General features: G+C 37.3%; 1 protein-coding gene across 1 annotated transcript in view; it reads left to right on the forward strand.

Annotated features, from left to right (window-relative positions):
* EYS (eyes shut homolog) overlaps positions 1 to 26,859 on the forward strand; it is a 766,416-nt gene that overhangs the window by 398,412 nt on the left and 341,145 nt on the right. The window contains 3 exon segments of the mRNA XM_018077885.2: positions 14,603 to 14,727; positions 18,131 to 18,255; positions 24,652 to 24,904. Of these exon segments, the coding sequence (XP_017933374.2) occupies positions 14,603 to 14,727; positions 18,131 to 18,255; positions 24,652 to 24,904 (503 nt within the window).

Raw genomic sequence — 26,859 nt, forward strand, 5'->3', positions numbered from 1 at the left:
GCAAGGACAATACACACACACAACATAGTGTTCCTCCATTAATTCTGCCCACACTACTGGTGTATGAAGAAAGGCATCTCGTTTCCAATTGGGAAGGTTAATAAAAGAGTGAAAGGAGTGTTTTAACTCTCATATATTTTCATCAAGGCTTAGCCATTCTGGTTATTTTACTGTATTCATTCTAGCTTGATATTCCACAGATTAACCTTTCCTTTAACACTGTCACACCCCACCAACTGTGATTTAGCAAGTACATAATTTATCACTTAATAAGAATGTCCGTGTTAAGCACAGTGGGAGTTTTTACTGGCAGTAAAATCTGATTTTCTCATAGGAAAAATAAAGACTGAATCCAAGTGGACTGAGAAAGTTTAAGGTCTCCTTTAATGAGAATGACCTTAGAAAGAATGGAACCTTTTATTAGCAAATATTTAATATGTGTGGTGGTTGTCCTGAGACATTCTTTGAGAATAAAGACCCTTATTTACCTTACATTCATAAAGGTGTAGACAATGTCCAGAGTAATACTGTGTGTCCTGAGTAGTTAAAAAATAGTTTTATTTAGCCTACATTGCATTTACATTATTATAGTCAGGAATAAAGCTCTAAATACGGTCCTTACTGCCTTATCATTACATGGTTGGGGTTTTTTGTTGGGTTTTTTGGGTTTTTTGGGGGGAGGTTGTGTTGGGGGGGGTTGTATAGAGGTAATAAGTTCTCTATTCTGTTAACTATCCTTCAAGCACAGAAGAAAGCTGAAAAGTTGCAGAACTTCCAGCTCCTATTTTGTCTAAATGACCTGAATCTTTTTGGGCTGCTACATGCAACATCCCTCCTCCAGGAAAAAGGATTCCCAAGACTAGAGTATCTAGCATATCATGCTGACAGGGTCACTTTTATAAAAGGATGAAGAATAAGCTACTTCTGTTTCCTTCAGTCTTTAAAAAGTGTTGATGTATCAGTTTCATTCTTGCATCTACCCTTGTAAGTATAAATCTTAGGCAATAATATGTGGTAGAGATGGGGACAAAACCCAGCTATAAATGTCTGATATCTTTAAACCAGTCAGAGACTTCGTTAAGTCTGTGGTAAGTTCTGATTGTTAGTGAAAAGCTGGGGCTATGGATAAGGTCTGAACCTTATGATTCGTAGGTCCTGTTCTAATAGCAGTTCTCCAAGAGAATGACACTATTAATTATATTTTTCAAATTCATTTTTCCTTTGCAAATCTATATTTTGTAGAAGCTAATGATGAATATGGAGAAGTTCCTGACTATCAGAATCAGAACATTTACAAGATCTGAACCCTTGTACTATGTATGTGACTGTTCTTTTCAACCTAATTTTTCTCTTATAATATTTTCATACTACTCTAAATTATGTTAATCATTGAATGACCTCTCCCATAAAGAAGGGAAAGACTTTTCCCATAAAGAAAACAGAAGGAAAAAAGATTACTCTTGTTACTTCAGATTACCGTTCTCTAGTAGGGACTCTGATGCTGATATGATGGAAACATAACTTGAGATGAATAAATGGAAGAAAGCCCTCTAAAATCAAATATACAGTCAAGTGAAGAGGTCACTAACTAACTGATCCCAGTTCGGGGATAGAAATTGGAATCTTTATTGAACATGCGCTTCACAATATAAGGGTCCTGGGGGCAGGACATGTTAATGAGGAGGATGGGTTATGCTAACTAGGGGATGGATTATGCTAACTAGAGAATTACACAGTTTTCTGCTACGGTTACACAGTTGGTTAATATTTTCCCTTTAGCTTGGACCACATGGGGGGAAGAGAACAAAGAGGTTTCTACATGGTCTGATAACATCATCACAAAGTCTTTCCATATCTTGCTGGAGAAGACAGGACAATCAACACAGCCAAACATTAATAGGTCTTGTGTGGAAGCATCCTCAGAATAAGGAGTTTCTCCCAGCTCCTGCTGTCCATGGCCTGCTACATAATCTCATCATTCTCTGCTGATAGCCGAGACCCAGATCCCAATACTCAAGTGCATTATTACTATTTTTTTCTTTTTTATTCACATTCACAATTCTTTAAAATAGAACTAACATTTCCTGACCACCATGGAGAGCTATAATTTATTTTTACTTCAGTCTATGGAAAATTTTATTTCAGAGGTAAATAAACTTAGTTCATTCTAGACAGTACATTAAAGGAGAATGCAGAGAAGGGAAGAGAAATAAAAAAAAGAAGCATGATAGGCTTTACTTGTAGCTTAGGGGAAGCTTCACTGTCAGTGTTCTAAAATTAACAATCACAGCATCACCTTTGGGAAGGGTTTTAGAGAAAATAATCTGTGAAAAGCTCTTGGGAGATTTCTGTAAATTCCTTACTGGATGCTTTCACAGAATCTCTCCATAGAAACATGCTTCAAAGTACATCAGGAGAAGGAATTTTCAGTAGCATTAATGATAAGGCAGCTGACTCACATTATTTCGAACACGGAGTCATTTGGCTTGTGGAGACAATGGGTTTAACCCACAGTGAAACCACAGTACCAACAAAGATCTATGCTGCTCCAACATAGGATCCCAGAAATCACTAAGAGTTCACACACATGTGCACACAAAATCAATGTTCTTTTCTTCCTCTATCAATTTTTCGGTCTCTAAAAGCAATAAACACGTATTTTATTTTTTTTAATAGCATCATTGACCAACATCCACAATCTTCAGACCAGATGGATGACCACACAGGAGATAATTTGCTTTGATGCAGTAGCTTCGTTTTTCAGTTTTCCATAAGGAATTACTGCATCTGAGCTTAATATGGTAAAAGCTCAAAATCTGTAGATGGTAAAACATACATGGGACAGTTTCCACCAAGATAAGCTCATGTCCAGTATCCACATTTTTAGTGTTACTTGAAGGCCATGGTAAAACTCACTATGAAAGTTGTTTTAAATGTATGATGCAAAACTTAGAATAATGGAATATCTGGAAGAAAGCTTGAAGTGATTTGCTATAGAAGTTACTTCTAAAGCAATGAGGAGCTTGGCCGTTGTTAGATAATTATAAAAGCTTCCTCTCTGAATTCTCTATCAGCTTCACAGTAATATCTCCATAGCTAATAATCTTACCTTTATGAAACAAATATTTCAAAAGTTTCAGTATCTTGATAAGTGAAACAATAATGCTATAAAAGATTCTACTGCCAATAGGTTGGGGTTTCTTTATATTAATCAATTTAATGTTATAGTCATCAATTACAGCATTGTGAGAAATAGAAGGAAAAAATAGACCAAAAGCATTGTCACCTGAAGATGCTATTTTGTAATTTTGTCTTAAAGGTTTTTGGTTAGTTGGTTGGTAGGGTTTTTTTGTTGGGGTTGCTTAACTTCACTCCTTTTTTTCCAACTCTTCTGCCTCCTTCTCCTTCCCCCACGTGGTGTAGGGGGAATGGGGAATGGGGGGTTGTGGTCATTCAATGTATAACCTGATGACAGTACTTCAAATATATATTAATTTATGAGGCAATTTTTTTCATGTGTGTGTTAAGGCAGTACAGATAATGTATAGGCAGATTTGTAAGATAAGGAAAAAAGAACACACAGAAATTAGAGCAGCAAAGTTTGAAAGAAATCAAACGATCTAAACATTAAAAACCTTATGAACGTCACATTGTAACTTCCAAATGAGATAGATTTCATAATTCAAATCAATGTTGATAGGGTCAGGATTTTGGTTTGCTGTTGTATACGTTGAGAAATAAATTCAGTAAAATAAAATAATGTTTGTCTTTTTTTTTTTTTCTGTGAACAATTCTACTTAAAAGGGCAAAAATTATGCATTGGCTTCCAGTAAATTGAAACTTATGGTCCAAAAGGTTAACTGTTAGAGAGCGAAGTATGATAAAAATTGAGAATTTATTTGTCACTGTAGAAGAATTTAAAAAAAAAAAATTAAAGATTTAAGAAACCATGTTGGAATGATACATATATTTAAAATTAATCAGTTCTCATATTAATTGTTTTCTTTGAAATGAAAAAGGTTTTGCAGAAGTTTGTAGCGTTAATACTTCTCATGAAGGTCATGCCTCAGTAATGCCAAGACAAGAGTCATGTATTTCACAGGAAATGTCTCTAATAATCCTGAAGGTGTTTAAATTATCTGGTTTTCCTTGCTCTTCCTGTTTGGTTTTTTTTTTCCAAGCTAGCATATGAGCATTGATTAAATGAATGATAAGGTCCATGTTTGATCAATTTTTCACTTTTTTGATTTAAAAGGTACAACTTCCTATCACATTTGAAGTTGAAGATTATGGTTGAGATAATAGAGGTCTGATACCAGTGGAAGTTAAAAAGGAAAAAGTTGCCTCGCAAATGTCAAGGCACCTTGTGGTCCAAGATGATTAAAACTAAACTGTTTGCTATATGAATCCCAAGGTGCTGCTATATCTCAGGTTCCATGACATTTAGCCAGTGACTTTTCATAGCTTGTTAATAATGTATAGCAATCCCAGCATAAATTTGCAGTGACAGAGCTGGCCTGTTACAGTAGAGCAGTTAACTAGATTTATTTTGGACAGAAAATGCAGATTTGAAGATGAAAAATAATCATGAATAATGTCAAAAGAGATTGCACATTTACAAGACTATTTTAGGCAAGACAGTTGCTCGGGACATGTACTTTTCATATTGATCTATTATTCTGCCAAAAGTCCTAATTACCTAACTGAGAGGTATTAACAAAACATTACCACAGTCGTCAAGGTTCACACTTACAAAGAAAAATTGATGTCCCAAACAAATTTCATTGTGTGGACTGGTCCACAAAGTACATTGATTTTACCAGGTTGAATAAGTCACACAGGCAGGTAAAGGTTACAGCATAAATGTTTTCTTCTAAGTAAAATTGCAGTTAATCCTTGCTCCCTGACAAACCTAATAAACTTTATGTTGTAGAAACCATGTTTTTTTCTGAACCTCATAGCTCACTAATACACAAATTATTCATAAGCTTTAAAAGGTCACAAGGCAGATGAAGAAAGAGAGGGAAAGAAGGAAAAGGGTACAGGTAAAAAATAGACTTAAAAGATGAGTTACAAAACAGACTCAAAGAGTGGCGAGTTACAATAGGATTTAAATCAGAATTGTAGGGGAAAATCTGGCTGACATTTGAGTTCTTACATATTTGCTCTGAGTTTGAAAGTTTACTAACATACAAAAAATTTTACTGTGACTGCAGCCATAATTGCCATAGACCAAAACCCTTCATTTAATTCTCTTAATAAATTATTAATTAATCACTTCGAAATTGTTTTAAATGTACTATTTGGTGTAGTAGAAATGTTTGCATGCAACTAGCCCTTAGAATGTAAAATTACATGAAGTAAGTATGACAACAGTTATCACTTCTGTTTTTTAACAGGGATCTTCTGTAGGACATCTAGGAGTTGAAGTCTCTTATTGATTTACTCACTCTTTATATGGAAATGTAAAAAGTACAAATATTTTTGCAACCCCAAATTTGTTATTACAAAATTCTGATTGGGCTTTAATAACTCCATTTCAGAATAAAACTCTTGAACAAGTTTGTCAAGTTCCCTTACCCCTTCTCCGATGACTCCTTCCAGAATCTAAAATAATTTATCATCTTATTTAGCATAATTTTCAGAAGTAAAGCAATTGAGGGGTGTTTCAGATTTGTCTAAATTTAATGTTTTGATCAATAATCTTTGATACAAGAGTCTAAGAAGTTGAGTTTATGTTAAAGTAGGAGGCACTCTGGAAATCAGCAGACATTCAGGAAGACCTTTCCTCAGATGTGTTCTGATTCATAAATAGATTCCTCTGCTGCTCTTTTAGTGTTAATCTAAAAAAAAAAAAAAGATTGGTACTTTGATTTGGAAGCTGATGTCATTGATGTTCTTGGGTTTGATCTGACGAACTCCAAACTAATGGAAAAATAATTACTTCTTTCTCTCAGTCTAAGTTCTGCTAATTCTTTGCAAGAAGTATGTATTTATTATTGATTGATAAATCCAAATTCCAAAAAAAAAATTAAGGTATCCCTTTTTTTTTAATTTGGTAATTTTCCCTGCTGCACTTGCAATTTTAATTATTTTATTTGATATAATGAAGGGCAGGAGTGCAGACCTGTGATCATTCTCCTATGTGCTACATTAGATTGTTAAATATTATATGTAAAGCAAGGATGTTTCTCATTACTTACAATTAGCCGGGGTCTGATCCATTTTTATAGCCAGCCTTGGGGTAGGATGTCTACAGCACTGAGACAGAGATACTTAAATCAGGCAGGTGGTATTTTCTCTGACCTTTGTTTGATAAAATATCAATAACATTACAATTTCCTGTAGTTCTGTAAGCTTATCAATATCATAGTAGCAAATGTTTAAACTATGATTTAAAATTACTAAATCTGTGAATACTTCTTATGACCTGGTTAGTCCTTCCTAAACACAGGTTGGTAAAACGCATATAAATAATACTCACTGTCTTTCTGTATCTATATAACTTTCTTAGATTATAGATCGATGCTTCATTATATTAATAGGCAGCCCCTTAGACTGCTATGCCCTTGTCCTGAATGAGTCATCTTTATTTTAGCTTGAACTGTGTATGTAGCTAGGCCATCTTCAAGCTTGCAAATTGCTTTTATATTTAGTCCCTTACAGACCTGTTCTCCAGACCCTTTCCTACCAGTTCCTTGATTCTGTATATTGTCTCGCTTACTCTGTTTAAACGTCCTGGCTGTTTTTTGCAAAAAAAAAGACCTTCAGTGCATAATTATTTTACTGAATCAAAGTACAAAGTCCTGTGAGACAGGAACAAAGAGCAGCTTCTGTGAACCCATAATGAAACTCATCTTAATAATGCTAGAATTCTTTATCTGTCAAAATAAATCTTCACAACTGTTTTGGGTTTGTGTGGCAAGGATTTTTACATCTGACGGAGCTAATACCAGATGGCTCCGAGATAGATCCACTGCTGGCCAGGGTCGAGATCATCAGTGACAGTGGTTGCACCTCTGGGAAATGTATTTAAGTTGGGGGAAAAAAGTCTGCTGCAGGTAGAACAGTAGTGAGAGAGAGGATTGAGACTATGTGAGAGAAAAAACTATGCAGACACCACACTATGCAGGTGTTGTTCAGGACCCAGACAGCAGTGGTTTATTACTGCTACCCAATGACTGAATCTTCCTAGGTATCTGCAACCACTTGTGACATCAAGTACGAGAGAAAAGTACAAACCTTTGAATTTTTTTGCCAACTAGCTCTATAAGCAAAACAATCTTCATGTCATCAAGGCTTAACATGACAATTTGTTATCTCAGGACTTTGGGGGACAGTGAGAGTGCAACCATCATGTTATGGAATCATCCAGTGATAACTGGTGAACTTCTTAAACTGAACATCTCAGTGAAAGTAAACTTTGAAGATCCAACTGTAAGAAGTACAACTTCTTTAGAAGAATAGGGCTGGAAGTATATATGCATTATAACTCCCAACACCCTCCAGAAGTGCAGGGGTACAGGAAAGGAAGAGAAAGTCTAAGGTAGATTAGCTCTAGTTACTGGAGACCGACACTGAGGATGAGGAAATTAGTATTTACAAGCACATACAGTCTATACCCCAGAATTTTTGCTTTTTTAGACTTTCAGATGAAATGGGCATAAAAAAAGTCATGGTCCTAATACAGCATGACTAGGGTACCAGCTCTTCCTAGCTCCAGATGGCCAGTGCCTCAGCAACTTTGTCACTCAAAGGGCAGGGCTTGACCCTTCTCTTCTTTCTCTTGATACCTTTTTGTCTTTTGTCACAGAAATAAAATTTCAGAACACACACTTTTTAAAGTTTACTTCCCATTTCTTCAGTGACTCTCGTGTGTTCAAAGGTGTCTGCTGTTTTGATCTTTGTATTTTCCTACTCTAAACATTCCCAGCCTCTTGTTCTGTTTCCATTCTTACTCTCTCTTAAATGTCCCATCTGTTCTCTCTCAAGTTTTATATTCAGTAAAATAATTGTTGACAAACAAACTAATCTGTATAATATATACATTACTATATATTCTGTGTTCATATCAACCAGTAGCCCAAAGCATAAGCATGAAGAGAAAGCACCTCTAAAATGATCAGCGAACCTTTTTCTTGATTTAGGAATTAATTATATTTTGGAAATGTCTAAATGTTATAGTTACACTTCAGGACCATTTTGACTCACAGATTTCTTAGATGACTAGGGTTTAATTTACGTGTAATATAGGTCTTACCAAATAGGTGGAAATTGGCCACTGATTCTAAGCCTGTGTATATACAAGGTTGTTTAGACACTTAGAGGTATGGCTGCTCCTCTAGTTTCAGTTTTTCATTGTGATACTTAATATCATCATCATCACGGCTAGGCTTCGCGAACGAAGATTTGGAAGGGGCTCTACCCACGTCTGTTGCAAGCGCATTGGTGGCTAAAAAGGCCAATATGATATAGGCACGTCTGGTTGCAAAAGGTACAGCAGAAGGACTCCTTAGGTGCTAAATTCTGCAAGGCACAATTCTTTTTGTGTTGCCTTTTCTCCTCAAGGGTGATCCTGCGTGCTTTCTCAAAAGCATCAGCAGCGTTATAGATGGTGTGTCTCCAGACCTCCCGATTGGAGGCCAGAGTAAATCAGTTATGTTGATCAATATGGCCAAGGCTGAGATGTTGTTTCAGGGAGTCCTTGTATCTTCTCTTTGGGGCTCCTCTCATGTGGCAGCCAGTGGCAAATTCACCATAAAGCAAGATCTTAGGGAGGTGGTGGTCCTTCATCCTGGAGACGTGCCCTGCCCAACGCAGCTGTGTTCTCAGCAGCATGGCCTCAATACTTGTGACTGCTGCTTGTTCTAGAACAGACATATTAGTCACATAATCTGACCAGTGAATGTTTAGGATTGTATGGAGGCAGTGTTGATGGAAGCGTTCTAGGAGATGCAGGTGGTGGCAGTAGATGACCCATGACTCAGGTCCATATAAGAGAGTAGACAGCACAATGGCTCTGTAAACAGTGATATTTGTACTTTTCTTCAAGTGTTTATTTCGCCAAACTCTTTTATGAAGCTTTCCGAAGGCACTATATGCCTTTGCTAACCTGTTGTCTATCTCTCCGTCAATCTTACCATCTGAGGAGATGAGGCTGCCTAGGTAATTAAACTGCTGGACTGATTTGAGCTCTGATTGGCCAATGGTGATATGGGGATGATGGAAGGACTTCCTGAGGTGCCGTTTGATAGAGAACTTCTGTCTTCTTTAAGCTGACTTCCAGCCCAAAGAGCTCAGCAGCATCTGCAAAGCAGGATGTTAAACGCTGCAGAGCTGCTTCTGTGTGGGCGACAAGAGCGGTGTCATCAACTTAAAGCAGCTCCCAGACAAGGTGGTTTAAGGTCTTAGTGTGGGCCTTCAGTCGCCTTAGGTTGAATAGGCTTTCATCAGTATGGTATCAAATGTAGATACCATCTTCTTCATCGAGGTCTGCTGTGGCCTTTGGAGCATCATGCTGAAAAACATTGTGAATAAGGTTGGTGCAAGAACACAGCCTTACTTCACACCATTAGTTATTAGAAAGGGCTCAGAAAGTACATCACCATAACTGACTTGGCCACGCTGATCCTCATGGAGATGATCATTTTAAGGAACTTGGGGGGACAACCTAAATGTTCCAAAATATGCCATAGACCTTTTCTGCTCACAGTATCAAAAGCCTTGGTGAGGTCGACAAAGGTTACATAGAGACCTTTGTTCTGTTCCCTACACTTCTTTCGCAATTCTCTGAGAACAAATACCATGTCTTTGGTGCTCCTGTTAGCTCTGAAACCACACTGACTTTCAGGTAGAATTCCTTCTGCTATAGTGGGTATTAGTCTGTTCAAGGGTAGTCTTGCCAGGATTTTGCCAGCAATGGAGAGCAGAGTAATACCACAGTAATTTAATCAGTCTGATTTAGTACCTTTCTTCTTATACAAAGTGATGATGCCTGCATCACGAAGCTCTGATGGTAGTTTGCCTAGTTCCCAACAGCGCACCACAAACTCATGCAATTTAGCATGGAGTGCAAGACCCCCATGTTTCCAGACTTCAGGTGGAATTCCATCAACCCCAGCTGCCTTGCTGATTTTCACCTGCTGTATGGCCTTGAGGGTTTCTCTTGAAGTGGGGGCAGTATCCAATTCATACTTTACCAGTTGTTGTGTGATGGACTGAATTGCTGAGTCTTGGACTACATGGCTAGTACTGAAGAGAGTCTGAAAGTGTTCAGACCATCGATTCAGAATGGAGGTTTTATCTGTCAGAAGCGTTTGACAATTGGCACTGAGTAGAGGGCTTTGTACCTGGTATGTAGGCCCGTATGCTGTTTTCGGGGCCTCTGTGATCACCTGTATCTGCGCATAATTAAGTTTTTTCAGCTAGATTGATCCACCACTTGTTCTGGATGTCACAAAGTTTCTGTTGGAGCTTGCTGCATGCAAGACGAAAGGCTGTTTTTCTTGCGTGACAGGAAGGCAGTGCAAGGTGTGCTTGGTAAGCGGTTCTCTTCTTCCTCAACAATTCCTGGATTTCTTGATTCTTTTCATCAAAACGGTCCTTGTTCTTCTTGAAGAAGAACCCTAAGGATTCTTCAGAGGACTGCAAGATGCTGTTTTCTATATGGTACCAAAGTGTTTCAGGAGAGGCATCTGTAGAATCTATGGAATGGTTTTTGAGCCTAGTTTGAAATTTGCCTGGAATCTGTCTCTCACTGTGGTTGATTGGACATTGTTAACTTGGAGTCTCCTCCTTGGATACTGCCCCTTTTGGGTTTGAACTTAAGATTGAAGTTAAGTTTACAGCGCACCAGTCGATGGTCTGACATTCTGCACTAGGCATCACGCAGGTATGGTGGACATCACAGACATCTCTCCGTTGCACCAAGACATAATCAATGAGGTGCCAATGCTTAGATCTGGGATGCATCCCGGTTGTCTTCAGACTATTTTTCTGCTGAAAGGTAGTGTTAGTGATGGTGAGCTGTTGCTCTGCACAGAATTCTAGCAGAAGTCAACCATTATCATTGCAGTTTCCAACACCATGCTTGCCTAAAATTCCTTTCCAGGCTTCAAAATTCTTTCCTACTCTGGCATTGGAATCACCAAGGATAATGATCTTATCATCTGCAGGAAGCTTTTGGGTAAGGCGGCGCAGGTTGGTGTAAATTTGTCTTTTTCAGCAGGGTCAGCTTGGAGAGTTGGGGCATATATACTAAAGAGGACAACATGTTGTTTGTTTTGTAGTGGGAGGCGTAAGGAGATAATGCGGTCAGAGTGACCTGTCGGCAGATTTTCAAGTTTAGGAACAATAGAATTTTTGATCATGAAACCAACTCCTGAGAGATGCCTTTCAGTTCTGGGTTTACCTGACCAAAAGAGTGTGTAACCGGCACCATGTTCTCTAAGGCTGCTCTCCTTGTGAAGGCGAACTTCACTGAGAGCGGCTATGTTGATGTTGACACGTGTCAGTTCATGGGCAATTAGGGCAGAATGACGCTTGGGACATCCACTATCCGCAGAATCAAGCATGGTTCTGATGTTCCAGCATGCTAGAGTTAATTTGGGTACACCTTTGGAGGCAGGTATATGGCTTTGTCTTTTGATCTTTGTGTGACCACATTTGTAGAAGATGCCCATTGGCTGCGGTTAACCAACCAGGTGAAGGGGGAGATGAACTTTGTTTAGAACACCTTTTCTAGGCCCCTCTCTGGGTGAAGCAAGCAGTGCTGTCTTTGAAAAGGTTGCTTGGACATTCAGAGTGCTGCCCAAAGAGACTGTCATCTCTGGTCAGTCTCTGACGACCAAAATCCTGAACCGCCTGCATGCGGGGCTGGGTCTGTGGCTTCCAGTGCATCTTTCACCTGCCGTTTCGACCCTCACCCATCACTACAGGGCTTTGCAAATGTGGGTAAGGCCTTTGATCCTGCACAATGGATATTTTAGGTGAGATGCAGTATGTGCGGAACTGAACCCACCCTTTAATCCTAAGGTTCATCTGCTGGGGTCGAGCGAGCTTGGACGGTGGCAGCAAGGTCCTCAGGACATAGGTTTGATTAGAGTGTCCTTCTCTTAGATGGATGGCCTTACAGGGCTATGCGAGCTCCATCTGCCCCAGTTTGGGATTAGGGTTGTCCTTCTCCTAGGAGGACTACCAGAAGGCTAACGAGCATATTCTGCCCAAGGATGTATTGTATCTGGCCCTACGGATTTGACCTGTCTGGCATGGGTGACCCTACCGAAGGCATGTACCATCATCAGCATAGCTCGCAACCACATAGGAGTACGCAGGCTTCATTCCTATTAAAACGATCAGGGCAAGTGTTTCACTTCCTACTTTTCTGCCACCTATCTATATTCAATCCCAAGGAAATACCCAGGAACAACCCTTTGTCCTAACCACCCTTTCAGGATGTAACAAATACATCCAGAACATACCAGTAGCCACAGGTGAGCCAAAACCAAACAAATGAACAAAACCATTCCGGCCCCCGTACCCACCAGGGCTCGAGTACCTCTCAAGGCCCTAGCCTGGCCGAGACTCCCAACACCCCAGAAGAAACCATTATCCACCCTGACCTTATCCTCCCCCCACTCTGTTGCCTCATATCTTCCCACGCACCGCTTACCTGCGACACTTCATGCAGGGCTGCCCCGCCTGCCCTCCTGTCAGTCTGAGGAGCCGCACAGCCCGCCCGGCACCCTTCCACTCCCCCAGATTGGACCAGAAAACCTCTGTGTGCTCCGAGGCCTCCGCTCTCCTCTCCCACAAGGGCGCAAAGCCTTGCCAGCGAAGCTCTCCCTCTCCTTTCCACCACCGGGGGCGGCCCTGCATGGGCCCAGGGGCAGCCCCACTCCACGCAGAGGTTCCGGCGGGGGGGGGCCCCCGGGGCCACGCAGAAGTTCCAGCGGGTGATACTTAATATAGGTGCTATTGAAACTGTGCTTCTCACAACCAGGGCAAGTGCCTGTTAGCTTCCTGCAGGACATTAATAAACTCTTGTATTCATAGTAGAAGATAGAGCTTCCATTTCAGATGAGATTAGTAGGAAGTGAGGAATGATTGCAAAATAGAAAGTTTGCAAGTATAATTTCATCACAATTTGCAGATAATGCCAGATGCAGGTTAAAAATGGCAAAGAACTGGCTCCTACAATTAGGAGTGATAGTAATGCCTCTGTGATGACATATTTAAGAACAGAAGGTTGTTGCTCTGTGAAGAATTAAAGCCAGGGAAGAACACAGTGAGAACACGTGAACAACAGTGTAGACCAAGGTCAGTGCAGAAGGAGGGGGGGCCTAGAGGTGATTGGTCCCAGGAGAGTTCCCCCTGAGGGACCAATTGGAGCTGTTCTTTTTTGCTCCTGTGAAAATCAGATATCAACAACAGCCAGAAGTTGTTGGCAGAGTGTGTGAGAGCGTGTAAGAGAGAGAGAGAATCTGGAGGGGTGGATGGGGCCCAAATTCTAATTACCCAGAGTGTATTTCATATAAAATAAAAAAAAATGTGCTCAAATAAAGCAAAAATAAACCAAAACATAATTACTGATACATAGTGCAATGATCCTTTAGGCATACCTGTTTCATGGTCCATCCTCCTTCTCTTTTGCTTCAGGGTCTGGAAAGCTTAAGATAGACACTGCAGGTACCTCATTCGAATGATATGTTTTGTATTCACACCTTAAGGAGTAGGTGACATGACTGAATTTACTCAAAGGTAATTTGTTTATGTACTCATCTTTCTCTAAGCAGGGCATAAACTTTTATGCTTTTCATTAGAGCGAAGACAACACAGAAGATGTGCACCACCCAATTACTAGCAGTTTTTGAATACATTGTCTCGTGAAATATATCTATGTATAACGCATCTCAAAATAGTACATGTAAATACCATTATGGGACCCTGTTTTTCAGAACATATTTGTGTATATCAGTAAAACTGTGCAAGGATGTGTTTCAATAATGAGATTAGAAGAATTTCTGAACTTCATTAAAGGTCTTGTGAGTATTGTATGTTGAAATTATATAGAACTATTTTGATATCAATTATCCCATAGAATTTACAACCACAAAACTACAGAAGTGTTTTTTCAAGATAACTAATATTTGATATCTAGAATGATAATGAAATCATTGTCCCTGAAGGTTATCTTTTATGCTGTAGTTTACATAGTGCAATATTTGTCAACAAGCAATTTTTACAAACATAGACTGCAGTTACTTAGCTAAACTATTTCAGTAGGTAGTCTCCCAAGAGAACATTAAGAAAGGTTTGTATTCAGCTTGCTAAAACCAGTAAACTGTAATTGAGACAGTTATGTTTGATTATGATCCAGATGTGAAATTCGTGGATGGATTTTGCCATCATAAATCCCCTAAAAGACCACCATAGGTTGCAACATGAAACTTGGAAGAGTTCCAGTAAACTCCTTAAAACAAAAGGGAATATATGGGATCGTGTCTTGCTAATGCACATATATTAGACACATTGTTTCCACACAAGGTATATTTTATGTGATGTTTATACACAGTATAACACTTTGGAATGTTGTTTACTTCAGGTGTCTTGCTGGATTTTCTGGACAGTTTTGTGAAATAGAAGTTAATGAGTGTAATTCGTCACCTTGTCTACATGGCTCAACCTGTGAAGATCATATCAATGGATACACTTGTAAATGTACACAAGGTAATTGCTATGTAACAGAGCAGTCTTAAACAATGATAGTTTTTAATTATCAGTGTTAATACTGAGAAATATTGTTAAATCATATCAAGCTCTTTTTTTGTATTTAACCTACAAGGTACAAAAAGATTAACTATCTCTCTGGCAAGATTTTTGAATGAAATCTAAAGAGAATTAACTATTGCAATAAGCATGTTAGAGGGGCTTAAAACTAAAACCAGCTCACTGAGTTAGCCAGAAGAATGACCTAGAGCTAGGTTTATTTTTTATGATCTTTTCTAATGTAACTTAACAAGCAGTCAAGTAGGCACTGTTTAATGGCTAGATAATTTAACTACTTATAAAATAAGACTAAAAAAGAAAATTGAAAAAAAAAATTCAGAACATTTTAAGTATTATTATTGTTGTTATTGTTAATAATAATAATATTATTGCTCTTATTATCATTGCTGTAAGACATATGTTTATGTCCACTGGCTGGGATTAAAAGGAATTTTTTGAGCTATTACAAATAGAATGAAAAAAGGCACTTTCTTAAAAAGTGCGAGTTGTTTTCTTATGGTGACATAGATCAACTAAAACAGTTCTGGTGACTTAGGAAAGTATAAGAGATTTAGCATCTATACAAATGCAAAAGTCACAGTCAGCCTGTGTTGTCACACAATCACAAATTTAATCTGTTCTGGACTACTCCCTGTCATTTCTATTAACAAAAAGCCTTTTGGCAACATAAGTAGTATTCCTGGTCCATATCCATAAGTAGCATTCTGCTCCACATGTTACTATTAAATTAAGAATTTTATTAGTACCAACCTCTGAAACTTTAGTTTTTCAGTTTATTATTTACTATTGTACAGACCAACACTGCTGAATAATTTATTTGATAGTATGGACACAAGATTTCTTATTTATTATTTTAGAGATTATTTAGAAATATTCTGAATGATATTATTCTGAGTGGTTCTATTAACTTCTGATATCTTCATGCACCTGATCTACTTACTTCCTTTGTACTGAAGTGTGTTCACCTTCTTGGTTAGAATTTACAAGTGAAAAGATCTTGCAAAACTCTCCTGAAGTCAAGTGACCATATATATATATCACACTTTTCTGCAGTCTTTCTAGCAATCTGTTCATATAATTTCTATTCATAGTTATTCTACATTTTAAAAAAAAAGCACATAGGGAATTGAATAATAACATACTTTATTTTTTTTTTCAGTCTGAATTGTCCCTAATGCAGTATGTAAAACTGCAAAACATATGTAAGAGAATTTTTTTAAAAAAAAGTATGAAAGATATTGAAGCAAGAGAGAGCATGTGTGTAATGAGAGCCAATTTGGCAGTTTATTCATTTGTTTAATTGGTACTAAGGAATGATACTCTGATATGTAAGACCTAAATCCAAGTATCTTTGGCTTACTGGAGCCTGATTATGTTTAGGACTAACTTGCTTAAAGCTTAATACTTTCATAGCAACTTTTTTAATGTCAAGGAGATACTCGATGATTCAGAAAAACTCTATACTCCTGATTTATGAACCAATGAGTGAAAAATTTCTGGACTTTGCCATACAGAAGGTCAAATTCGTGATAATAAAGACCCCCTCTGATCTGAAAAGTCAGTCGTGACCTATCTTCAATATGATATATTTGTTTTCCTCTCAGCATAGTCACACAATGGAAATTCCACATGGATTAAACTGTATGTTCTCTCACTCTTCCTGGTACTGCATGTGGCCATATACCCCTTCACCAATACAGATGACTTAAAAACTTGAAAGATGTGTTTTTTAGTCATTACAGTGCCTCATACAGAATACATTGCCAATTTCAATTTTTTTCTCCTTTTTAAAGCTTATTAAAGTAATACTTTAAATATAGTTGTATATAGGTATTCAAAAATTGCTTGCTAGCCAAGAACTGTCACTGCTGCCTCTATGCAACTCTACGTGAAAATGTTTGGTATAAGTAGAAGAAGCTTCTCTGGGGCTTGGAACTCACTCCTGAAGCTAACATGTTTTAAACACCTTCCAACCCGAACATGAGCTGTCTTTCCTTTGTATTCCATTTAAAAATAGCATTTATTAGTGGGGGTGAAAAATATCTACATTATTTCTTGACCAGGAAAAGACATAGTGAAGGAACCACATGCATTAAGAAGATATATAATTTTTATGTATCTTGCTTCTTTTAATTAATATGATATTTGCAAATGTTATTTGAGTCTCTGAAACAGCTGAGAAGGTGAGAAGGTTACAGCTCAGAAAAGGAGTGAATTTGGAGAGGCCAGGAAACCTTTGGGAGGAATAGCTTTTTGGAAAGTTGCACAACTGAAGAAAGAGATTGAAGAAAAATTATCATCTGGAGATAGAAAGTAGAAATAGTTATTAAAAATCTATTTGCAGGCTACTACTTTTCCCATATTATAGGTCTTGGATTTCTCTTCTAAGCTTCACCTATAGAAATATGGGGCTGGGATTGAGGATTTTTTGATCTGTAATGGCAACTCTGGGAAAGAACTTTCCACAAGGTAGATAGTCTGATATACTCTGCAACAGATTCCCTGTTGCAATTTAATAAAATGGAACAGGGATGGTACCAAGACAAAAATAGGAACAAGGCAGATGATTACAGCTTCCCAAAAACCTCCAGAGAACAAAGTGAAGCATGTGGTGACAGTATGTCATACCAGGAAAGGGAATTCATTTAGCTCTGACAAATGCATTCTGTAATGGATCATGAATTTTGTCAGCTATTGTCCCATAGAATAATAGATGCATATTCAGGATCTGTGGCTGCAGCTTCAGGCTGTTCAGGTGAGGAAGCAGCATGGAGAGATGTAAACTCTATTCTAACAGCGTCTCAGGGAGCTCAAAAGCAACACCAGCAGCCACTGGAACTAATAGCAGGCACATGGATGAAGTCTTTAGCTGGGCAGGCAGGTAGACCCATTTATACCTGCTCGGAAGCAAAGGCTGAACAGGGGCAACTAGATTTGTATTAGCTGAGGACTGCTAGGGGGTTTATGGGTCTGTTGGGTTTTCTTTGTTTGTTAGTTCGTTTAGAAATAGGAAAATTTAATTGGAGAAAAAAACCCAAATCTGTAGTGGGAGTATTGTGGCAGAAAGTCTGTGTTCTTCAATAACTAGCCATATTTTACAGAATTCTGGGATTGTGTTTACCTAGCAAATTTACTGCTTCCAGTTTGGCATAGCTTCCAAGGAGCAAGTTCAAGACAGGCTCAAATTACATGATCTAAACCACAGTTTCCAGATGAGTATTTGGCCTCTCATTTATGGGGTGTGCTTAGTGGTAAAGGAGATCTTAATAAGAAATGCATATTAATAAAATTGCAAGTAATCTGATTAATGGGGTTTGTTTTTCTTTTTTTTTTTTTCTGACAGGATGGGAAGGCCTCCATTGTGAGTTGGATGTTGATGAGTGCATATCCAACCCCTGCATACATGGTATCTGTGTTCAGAAGGAACCTAGCTTTGGTTATTCCTGTTTTTGCAAGCCAGGATTTGTGGTGAGATGCTGAAATTTTTTTTTATTCTTTCCTTAACCTGATTATTCATTGTTGCACAGAAAATAATGTAATCCCTTTCTCTTTAACCTCACTCAGATAAAACTCAACCCTTCTGAGTATTTTGGTTGTTGTTGTTTATTTTATTTGTTTTACTACAGAAGCTCTGATGTTCTGGAGAAGTAGTTACCCAATATCAACAAAAAATGGAAAAATGTGATATGTAATGTCTTTGTTAGTCATCCATGTTAATTTTTAAACTCTTATTAATTTTTAATACATAACGATTAATATTTTTATCTCGCATAGCAATTAATGTTTTTACATATTGAGGTAACTCACACTTGACAGGTATTTTGAAAACGAGTTCCCTGAAACTAAATCAAAAAATTCCTTTGAATGCTTGACCTTGTGTGGCTTAGTTCTATGTTTTTCTATAATACTTTGAGAGTGGCTAAATGTCAGCACTGTATTTAACTAAAGTTGAAATTTCATACTGCCACCATTTTCTTATGACAGTTCTTTCTGTACTTGAAGGCATGCAATTGGTTCCTACAATTTGAACTTGTGCTTTACCTCGTCACAGTTCAAGCTTAGTTTAATAATACTATTTAATAGTTTGAGATAAGTAACTAGAAGAGAAAGGAGTACATGATTTTTAATTTTTTTTCTTACTTCAGAAATTCTTGTCCCTACAACTCCAAGCTTGAAATGTTTATTTGAATGTCTTTTCTTTATAAATGATGGCAGCGATGCTTGGTTTATTATCTGTGCACCACGTATGTGGTGTATTTACATCTGTAAAATAGAAGGAACAGAATATTGCAAGTAAGATTCATATTTACTTTCAGAGTGACTCTGCAACGGAGTCAAAAAAGAAAATTAGTAACTTTTCAGATGCCAGCAAGTTTCAAGGCTTCTTTCTACAGTAGAAGATTCTTATTTACTGTCAGAGAGGGAAAAAAATTACTGATGCAATAAAGTGGAAAAGTTTTGTGAAAAAGTGAAAAATACTTCTGTCTTCAGCTCTTTTCAGGTGCCATATTGATCTCTGCCCCATGTTCATTGTCTCAAGGAAATCCCCAGTACATACTAGCACGTGTCGAGGAAGACAAGGGTCAGGCAGGCTGCTCCACAGGAAAAGACAGGACAGGAGCCAGGCATAGCAGCGAGATAGGCAAGGGCAATGATCTTATAGGAAAGAGTTGAAGTCTCCCAGAATCCAAACAATGATAGCAAAACAAGACCAGTGACAAAAGGTAATTTCAGACAAATTCATGATCATGAAGCAGGTCTAATGTTAAGCCAGGAAGTCACGGAAGCAAGATAAGATAAGGATCAGCAAAGTACTGGGCTTACTGTAGTGGACTTTAGTTTCATTGTAAGATCAGTGAAGGACCAAGAGCAAGGACCTGAGCTTAACGCAACTTCTGAGCTCGGATATGAAGGGCCCTGATGAGAAATCTCACACATGTTTCTCACAGCTTAGCTGTTTTCACCGCAGGCTGATCCAAAGTTACACAGCTGCACCAAATCAGACCACAGGGAACCAATGAAGGAAAAGGTTTTAGAGATGGATTGAAGAAAATGATGAGGCTGATTAAGGTCTTTGCAACAATATGTGCAATTCTAAAATACCAGAAGACACTTGTGTTAATGCTTTTATCACAGGACATTTCTAAGGCGTTCTTCACACATACCTCTTAAACATTCAGAGTGGAACTTCCAATACTAAGCAAACTTCATACCCAGTGGCTCATCACCAGCAAATGATGAAAGGGCTGTCTTTGTGTGGTATAAACATGGCACCAAATAATGGAAGCCTTTATAGGTAATGAAACCACTTATAGGTGGTTTATATTTGCTTGCAGAATAAGAGATTAGGAATTCCCTAAGTTTGCATCCACATTAGCCACAATCCAAAATGTGGAGAAAGGATTCAATGTAACCTTCATTAATCTCAATATCATGATAAGTCTCAGAGGACTAAATATGTCTGAACCTAGAAGAGGGAAAGTATCCCTATATTTTTTTTTTGTTTGAGCTATGATTCACTTCCAGCGTTAATGTAAATGAGAAAAAGTAGAATACCCCCTTATTCTAGAGTTAGAGACTATCAGTTTCTCTACTTGCCTATAATGCAAAATCATGATTCTGGGACCAGTAAGTTTTTTATGTAAGGTATCCCTGTAGAATTGACACAGAAAGGATTTTGTGGAGGCAGAGATTTTCTCTAAATAAAGTAGATTTTACTCAAATTCCTCTGGAGAATTATAGAGGGAAGATAAAGGTCAATTTGAATATGGCAGTGGATTCATATCTCTCTTGAACTGGGGAATTCAGAACTGGATTCATTATTCCAGATGTAGCCTCACCCGTACTGAGTAGATGTGAGGAATAAACTCCATCAGCCAGGGGAGAATGATTTTCCTATTGCAGCCCAGGATTTTGTCAGTCTTTGCTATAAGTGCATATTGCTGCCTGGTGCAGTTTGTCATCCACCAAGACCCCTTTGTGCTTCTCTCCAAAGCCATTTTCTAGTGTGTCAGCCCCGAGCATGTACTGATGCAAGGAGTTATTCCACCCCAGGTGCAAGACTTTACATTTCTCTTTACTGAGTTTCCTGATGTTCCTGTTGGCACACTTCAGTCTCTTGAGGTCAGTATAAATGTCAGCAAACTCATTTGGTATTTCAGGAGTTCCTCCCAATTTTGTAACACATGAAAACTTGCTGAGGGTGCACTCTGTCCTATCTTCCAGTACTGAAGACTTTAAGTAGTGCAGAACCTAGTATGAAATCTTGGGATACACCATTAATTATTGGCATCGGGCATGACTTCCTGCTGCTGATCGCTAAACACAGCCCTTTGGGTGTGGCAGTTCAGTGTTTTCAGTCCCTCTCAGTGTCCACTCATCCGTGGTTTGTCAGCTTGTCTATGAGGAAGTTAGGACAGACAGTGTTGAAAGCCTCACTAAAGTCGAGATAGACAACATTCACTGCTTTCCTCTCATCCACTAAGCCATTCATCTCTTCATATAGGGTTATCAGCTCGGTAAGGCACTTTCCCCTTCATAGCTCCATGTGAACTATTCCTGATCACCCTCTTGTCCTTCCCATACCTAAAAATGTTTTCGAGGTGTCACTGACTTTCTTCCCAGGAACTGAAGTAAGGCTGACTGGCCTTTGGTTCCCTGGATCTACCTTGCTTTTCTTGAACACAGGACTGATATGTGCTTTGTTCAAGCCACCAGGAATTTTTCCCTGTTTCAGTAACTCTTTGCCCACAATTTTGTAAAGTCTGTATTTTACCATAAAGGCTTGGTATGTTAAAAATGGATTTTAATAATCTGACTAAATTTACTGACAAGCTATCCTGAGAAGAAAAAGACTGTCTCATAAGAATGAATACTATTTTTGTAGGGTGCTTCTTACAGAGTACAATGGGTACTATTGATACTTCCCACAGACCATAGCAACTGCTCTCTTTTTGTCTTCAAAAGCAGATTGGCATTCAAAACAATGTCAAGTGATGATGAAGGATATATCATTGGAGGGACACGGTCTTTTTATGTGGAAAACAGTCAGACCTCAAGTTAAAATAATCTAATTTTTTTTCTTTAAATATTCATACTTATCCTAAATAAACCACTGTAATTGAGAAGATCAGTTACACATTTTTTTTAGTATTTTTGTCTCACAAAAAACCTTCTAAATGCCAAATAAAATCATCAGGGAGGAAGCTTAAAATCTGTTTATAGAAACTATTTTTTCAACTGGGGCAAAATTTATTGGTACAAGTCAGTGTTGCATGACACTGTGGAGACTAAATTACAAATAAGTTTAAGGATGGAGTCCAGAAGGAAGATAGATTCGCTGTTAGTCAAATTATTCTTCTAAATATTATATTTGCTTACGGAGTCTTTGATTTACTTATTGCCAGAAGTTAGAATGATGTATTTGGTGAGTTATCAGATATAAACTTTACTTGTTTTCTTACCTAAGAATTCATTAATAGCTCACTGATGACGAGGCTAGATAGATATTTGAGCCATTGGGGCAGCTTTTCTATTAATATATAACTTGAACATTTAGTCTGCAGTATGTTGCAGAACAAACCCTTACAGAAGGAAAAGTAGTAAACCCGTGAAGTAGCTGGAATTTAAGATGTATCATCTTTTGCTTTTATTCCATTATTCGTTGTTCCATCTTCAGTTCCTCAAATTCCAGTATGCTTTGGGAAGGCCATAGTAGAGAAAAAAATACATGGTGGGGAACTGCCCAGAAAAAAATTTAACATGCCTGTCTTCAGTGTGAAAGATAAGAAGTTACATTCTAAATATTTCAAGAGATATATTTGTTAAGCTCTGATGGGGTTAGGCCCCTAACTATGAGTAAGTGTGGAGTAGAAACAGTGAAATTCCCAGAGAAATAAGTGTTCAAGGAACTCCAGCTACAGTGTGTTGGATAAATCTTCTGTAGTCTTCTGTAGTCTGTGTCTGTACTGCTACTTGAAGTATGGATCATATAGTATGGATCATGAAATCTCTCATCGATTTTGAGAAGAAAAGCTTAGTTAGTGGTATTTGACATAGATGTTTACTTTTTAAGTGAAAACATCTATAGATATATAACTACTTTTAAATACAAATCTGCACAAGCTAAATGATTTTATCTGCCTGCATGGAAATTGTTAAAGCATTTACAGGCACTTTCAGTGCTATCAAATTTATCTATGACTATTTAATGTACCCTTCATGCACAGTGGAGGTTATCCACATCTGCTTTGTTTCTATGAATCATAAAATCATAATAAAATGCTCTTCACCATTAACTGTAGTAGTCATAAAAATGTACTAATCTGTCACAAGGAAAGTAAGAATGAAACATAAATTTTATAGGATTAAGATTAAGAGTTTGCTCAAATTGATCATTTGTTCTATGTGTGGAATTAGAAGAGAGAAAGGAAGAAATGTGTGGAAACTGACATATAAATTGGCCTGCTGTTCCTTTCTGTTTTGGAATACCGATCCAGTGAGTGATTTATAAGGTACCATGAATATACCAGATAACCCATCTACTTGCCAAAACAAATTAAGAACTTGATTGAAACAAGCATGGATGTATCTAAATCATCAAAAACCCCTCAATTTATCCTCCTCTATTTTAAACAACAAATGATTTAAACTACTGGTATAAAAAGTAATTGCAGATTTTATGTCTACATAAAATTGCCTGTCTCTCACTTGCCCCTCCTATTGTTTTTTTAATATTATAAATGAATTTAGTAGAGTTGACAGAGATCTCAGAAAATGTAAATTGTCTCAAGTTCTGTGTAAATAATTAGCCAGCTAGACAAGCAAGACTAAACATCTTGTGAGATGGAAAGTGTGTAATGAGCACATGCCTCTTGAGCTCTAGAGAAGGCTTGAATCTTTTTACATGTGCCTCAGTTGCAGGAGAAGATTCAGCTGGAAATTATGTCATGATGATATGTTGTCAGACATGTATGTCTTTCAGAGATGGCAGTGTGTGTATTTTAAATAGCTATCCAGATACGCAAGATCATTCTGGGACAGCTTTTAGCTCTATCTCTTCACATAGCCTATTAGTTCATTGCAATAGAAGTGAAAATAAAATGAACTCAGGCCTGACTTCAGCAGATATTTATTTCACACTTCAAGAATACATTTAATTAACATAATTATTGCTGCAAAAGAAATACATTATTTCTTGCCTTTTTTTCAGACCACTGAATACGAACATTTTTAGTTTATTACTAGGAAGGATATTTCAGGCTTTCCATGAATTGTTAGTCTTGATGAAAAATAGAAAATGAATGCCTGGTCCAATTTGAGACTGCCACTATATTTTTCCTTTTCTAAGCATTATCTCTAAGCATAATGTATTAGCAAGGTGCTGTGTGAGGATTTGGTAACAGCAGACAACAAAAAAAGAGCTACAATGTACAAAAATGAAAGAATATTAGTTTGTAAATCAGAGCAAACCATAGGTCTTTAAACAGCTAAGTCCATTGTACAAAGTTTTCTTTAACTACATGCTAACTAAAGTTGATTATTTTAACCAAATTTTTTTTTACTGGTGACATTGTCCTTGATATTTGGTAATTACAAATCTGTGGGGAAATTATTTTTATTGATAATTTGTAATAGTAAATTGTAATAGTAAATCGGAGTCAAAATAAAACTGTTAAAATTCAAAATATACAATTCCATTATTAAATTAATTAAGGAATATTACACTTTCAAAAGTGTAAAGAGCTTAATACAAGGAAACAACATTTTAGAATCAAAAGAAAGCAATAATTTTAAATAACATGACTATGAAATGCAAATTGCTTTCAAAAATGGTTGTTTTTTTTTTTAAAAACTCTCTTTCAGGGACGAAGCTGTGAGCTTAATTATAATGATTGTCTTATACAGTCCTGCTCCACTGGGTTTATTTGTGTTGATGGAATAAACAATATCACCTGTTTACCTACTATGCCCCAAAGCAAGAAAACTGTCACTGAAGTGGCCAGAGTGTTTCCTTCTGAAATTTTAGACAATGACCTTCCATCAGCCCTGGCTGTGTCCATGGAACTTTGGTCTAAACATGTTTCTCCTGATTTTCATACAGGAGAGGTATCCCAAGGTAAGTAAAAAGAGCTTCTGAGCAATGCGTATATAAAACTTTTTCCTTGTTAATGCTTTTAAAATAGTAAGAACATTGGAAATGTATTAATTTTCTTCTTAGAAATGATTTTTTCTACTTCCTATACTGCCTTCTATTTTTTTTCATTGGTTCCATCATCAGTTCTTAATTGCATTTATACATAATTGTAAAATTACTCTTTTCTCTCAAAAGAATTTTCCCCAGTATCTTATGTATCCAGTAAGGAAAATTGCACTTTCTCTTAGCTTGGTTTTTAGTTTGCTTTGCTATAGTGTACTATTTCATATGTCTCATATTGTGTTCAGTACTATTTGATCCTAATGCAAATCTTCTCTTCTTCCTTGGCTAGTCAGCAGCAGAAAGATAATTTACCAGGCTCCATGGGGACTTTAGTTCTTCTCTTCTAGTTCACATGTTTTCTGAGTGCTTGACTGAGTGTGCTTTTTCTGTGCATCTAGATGTTTTTTTCACTAAAAATATCTGGGACAAACCTCTCATCTTCTCTGTCATTATAATTGCTTGTAGTGATATTTCTGGGAAGCCAAAAAATTGTGTATCCTGTTACTTTGGAAACATTTGCAGAAAAATCAACAGTAATAGAAGTACAACATTTTATTATGAAGATTGTGCCTTCAATGTGGCCTGTCCATTTTACTGAAGATAGCATTATAAAGGTAGCACGTGTATAAGACATCCTTTCAGTTTCCGAATTTTTTGTTTATACACTCTATAAAAGTGATTTCTTGTATAAAAAATTAAACCAAAAGTCCCCTTTTATTTTTGTATGCGTTTTTTTTCTGGTTTTTGGTTTTGTTTTTTTTTAAATTTGGTAAATGAGCTTTAGTGAATGTGTGATTTTGGTACAGAATATACCTAAACTTTTGTTGTATTCTTAATAGGTAATATTCCTTCTTATGTAAGTAACGACACTGAGTGAAATGCAGTTAGCAAATACAGTTAAATCTGTATATCTTCCAAAATATTCTGAGGTTGTCAATGGATAACATTTGTAATTCATTAATTTCATATTGTTTCATAGTTGCAGTTTTATTTAGAAATTTTAATACTTCTGTCCTGAGCAGTGCTATTTGTTCTGATGCTGGCCCTCATAAAGAAAATGAATAATGAGAATTTTGCATTTACTCAACTCTAGATGTCACTAAAATTGCTTCTACACTTTTATTAAGAATGTGATTTGCAGTGTTGGGTTTATCATCTATATAACGCTTTGGTATTGCTACCCACGTAATTTGCTGAAGATTTAGCCCATGGCCAAAGTTATTAAATTTTTTTCTTTTCTCTTACATAAGAGGGTTTTTTTGCTTTGTTTGGTTTTGATTGTCAGTTTTTTCTTCATTTAAATGTCTGAAAAAGGCAGATATTTTCAACTGTGGGATACTTCTGACCGCTCCTTTGGCTAAACTAAACTATGGATTAGGAGGACTAGTTGCCACTGGAGACTCTTCAGCACTATTCAGGATAGCAACTTCAATAGGTGTTCTCTTTTCATGCTTTCTTAGTTCCACTGTTCAGGTCTCAGTGAAAAAAAGTCTGATATCACACCTGTACCATATGTGGCTACCAATACTTCCACAGTTCTAAGGTCAGTACCTCTTCCCCAGCATAATTATGATACAATCATGTTTCTCATTCGTTCTTTAATGACATTTTCTGTTTTCACTACACAAGTCTCATCATTGGAGCAGCACCAGACTGTTGCTTTATCTGCCACAAACACGAGTTCAGTAATTACTAACATACCAAGGGCTGAAACAGAATTAAGTAGGCAGTCACTAATCTTGTGAATCAGTTTAAACTGATTCTACAAGTGCACCTTCCATTCTCTCTAGGTGGCCTTGAAAGCATCCTGTAAAATTGGCAGGTGTTCTGATTAGCATCAGAAGAGCAGTAGAGATTGTACGAAGTCCTTTAAT

This window comes from Manacus vitellinus, unplaced genomic scaffold, assembly GCF_001715985.3.
Source record: "Manacus vitellinus isolate BGI_N305 unplaced genomic scaffold, ASM171598v3 scaffold_4_pilon, whole genome shotgun sequence".
Lineage (NCBI taxonomy): Eukaryota > Metazoa > Chordata > Aves > Passeriformes > Pipridae > Manacus > Manacus vitellinus.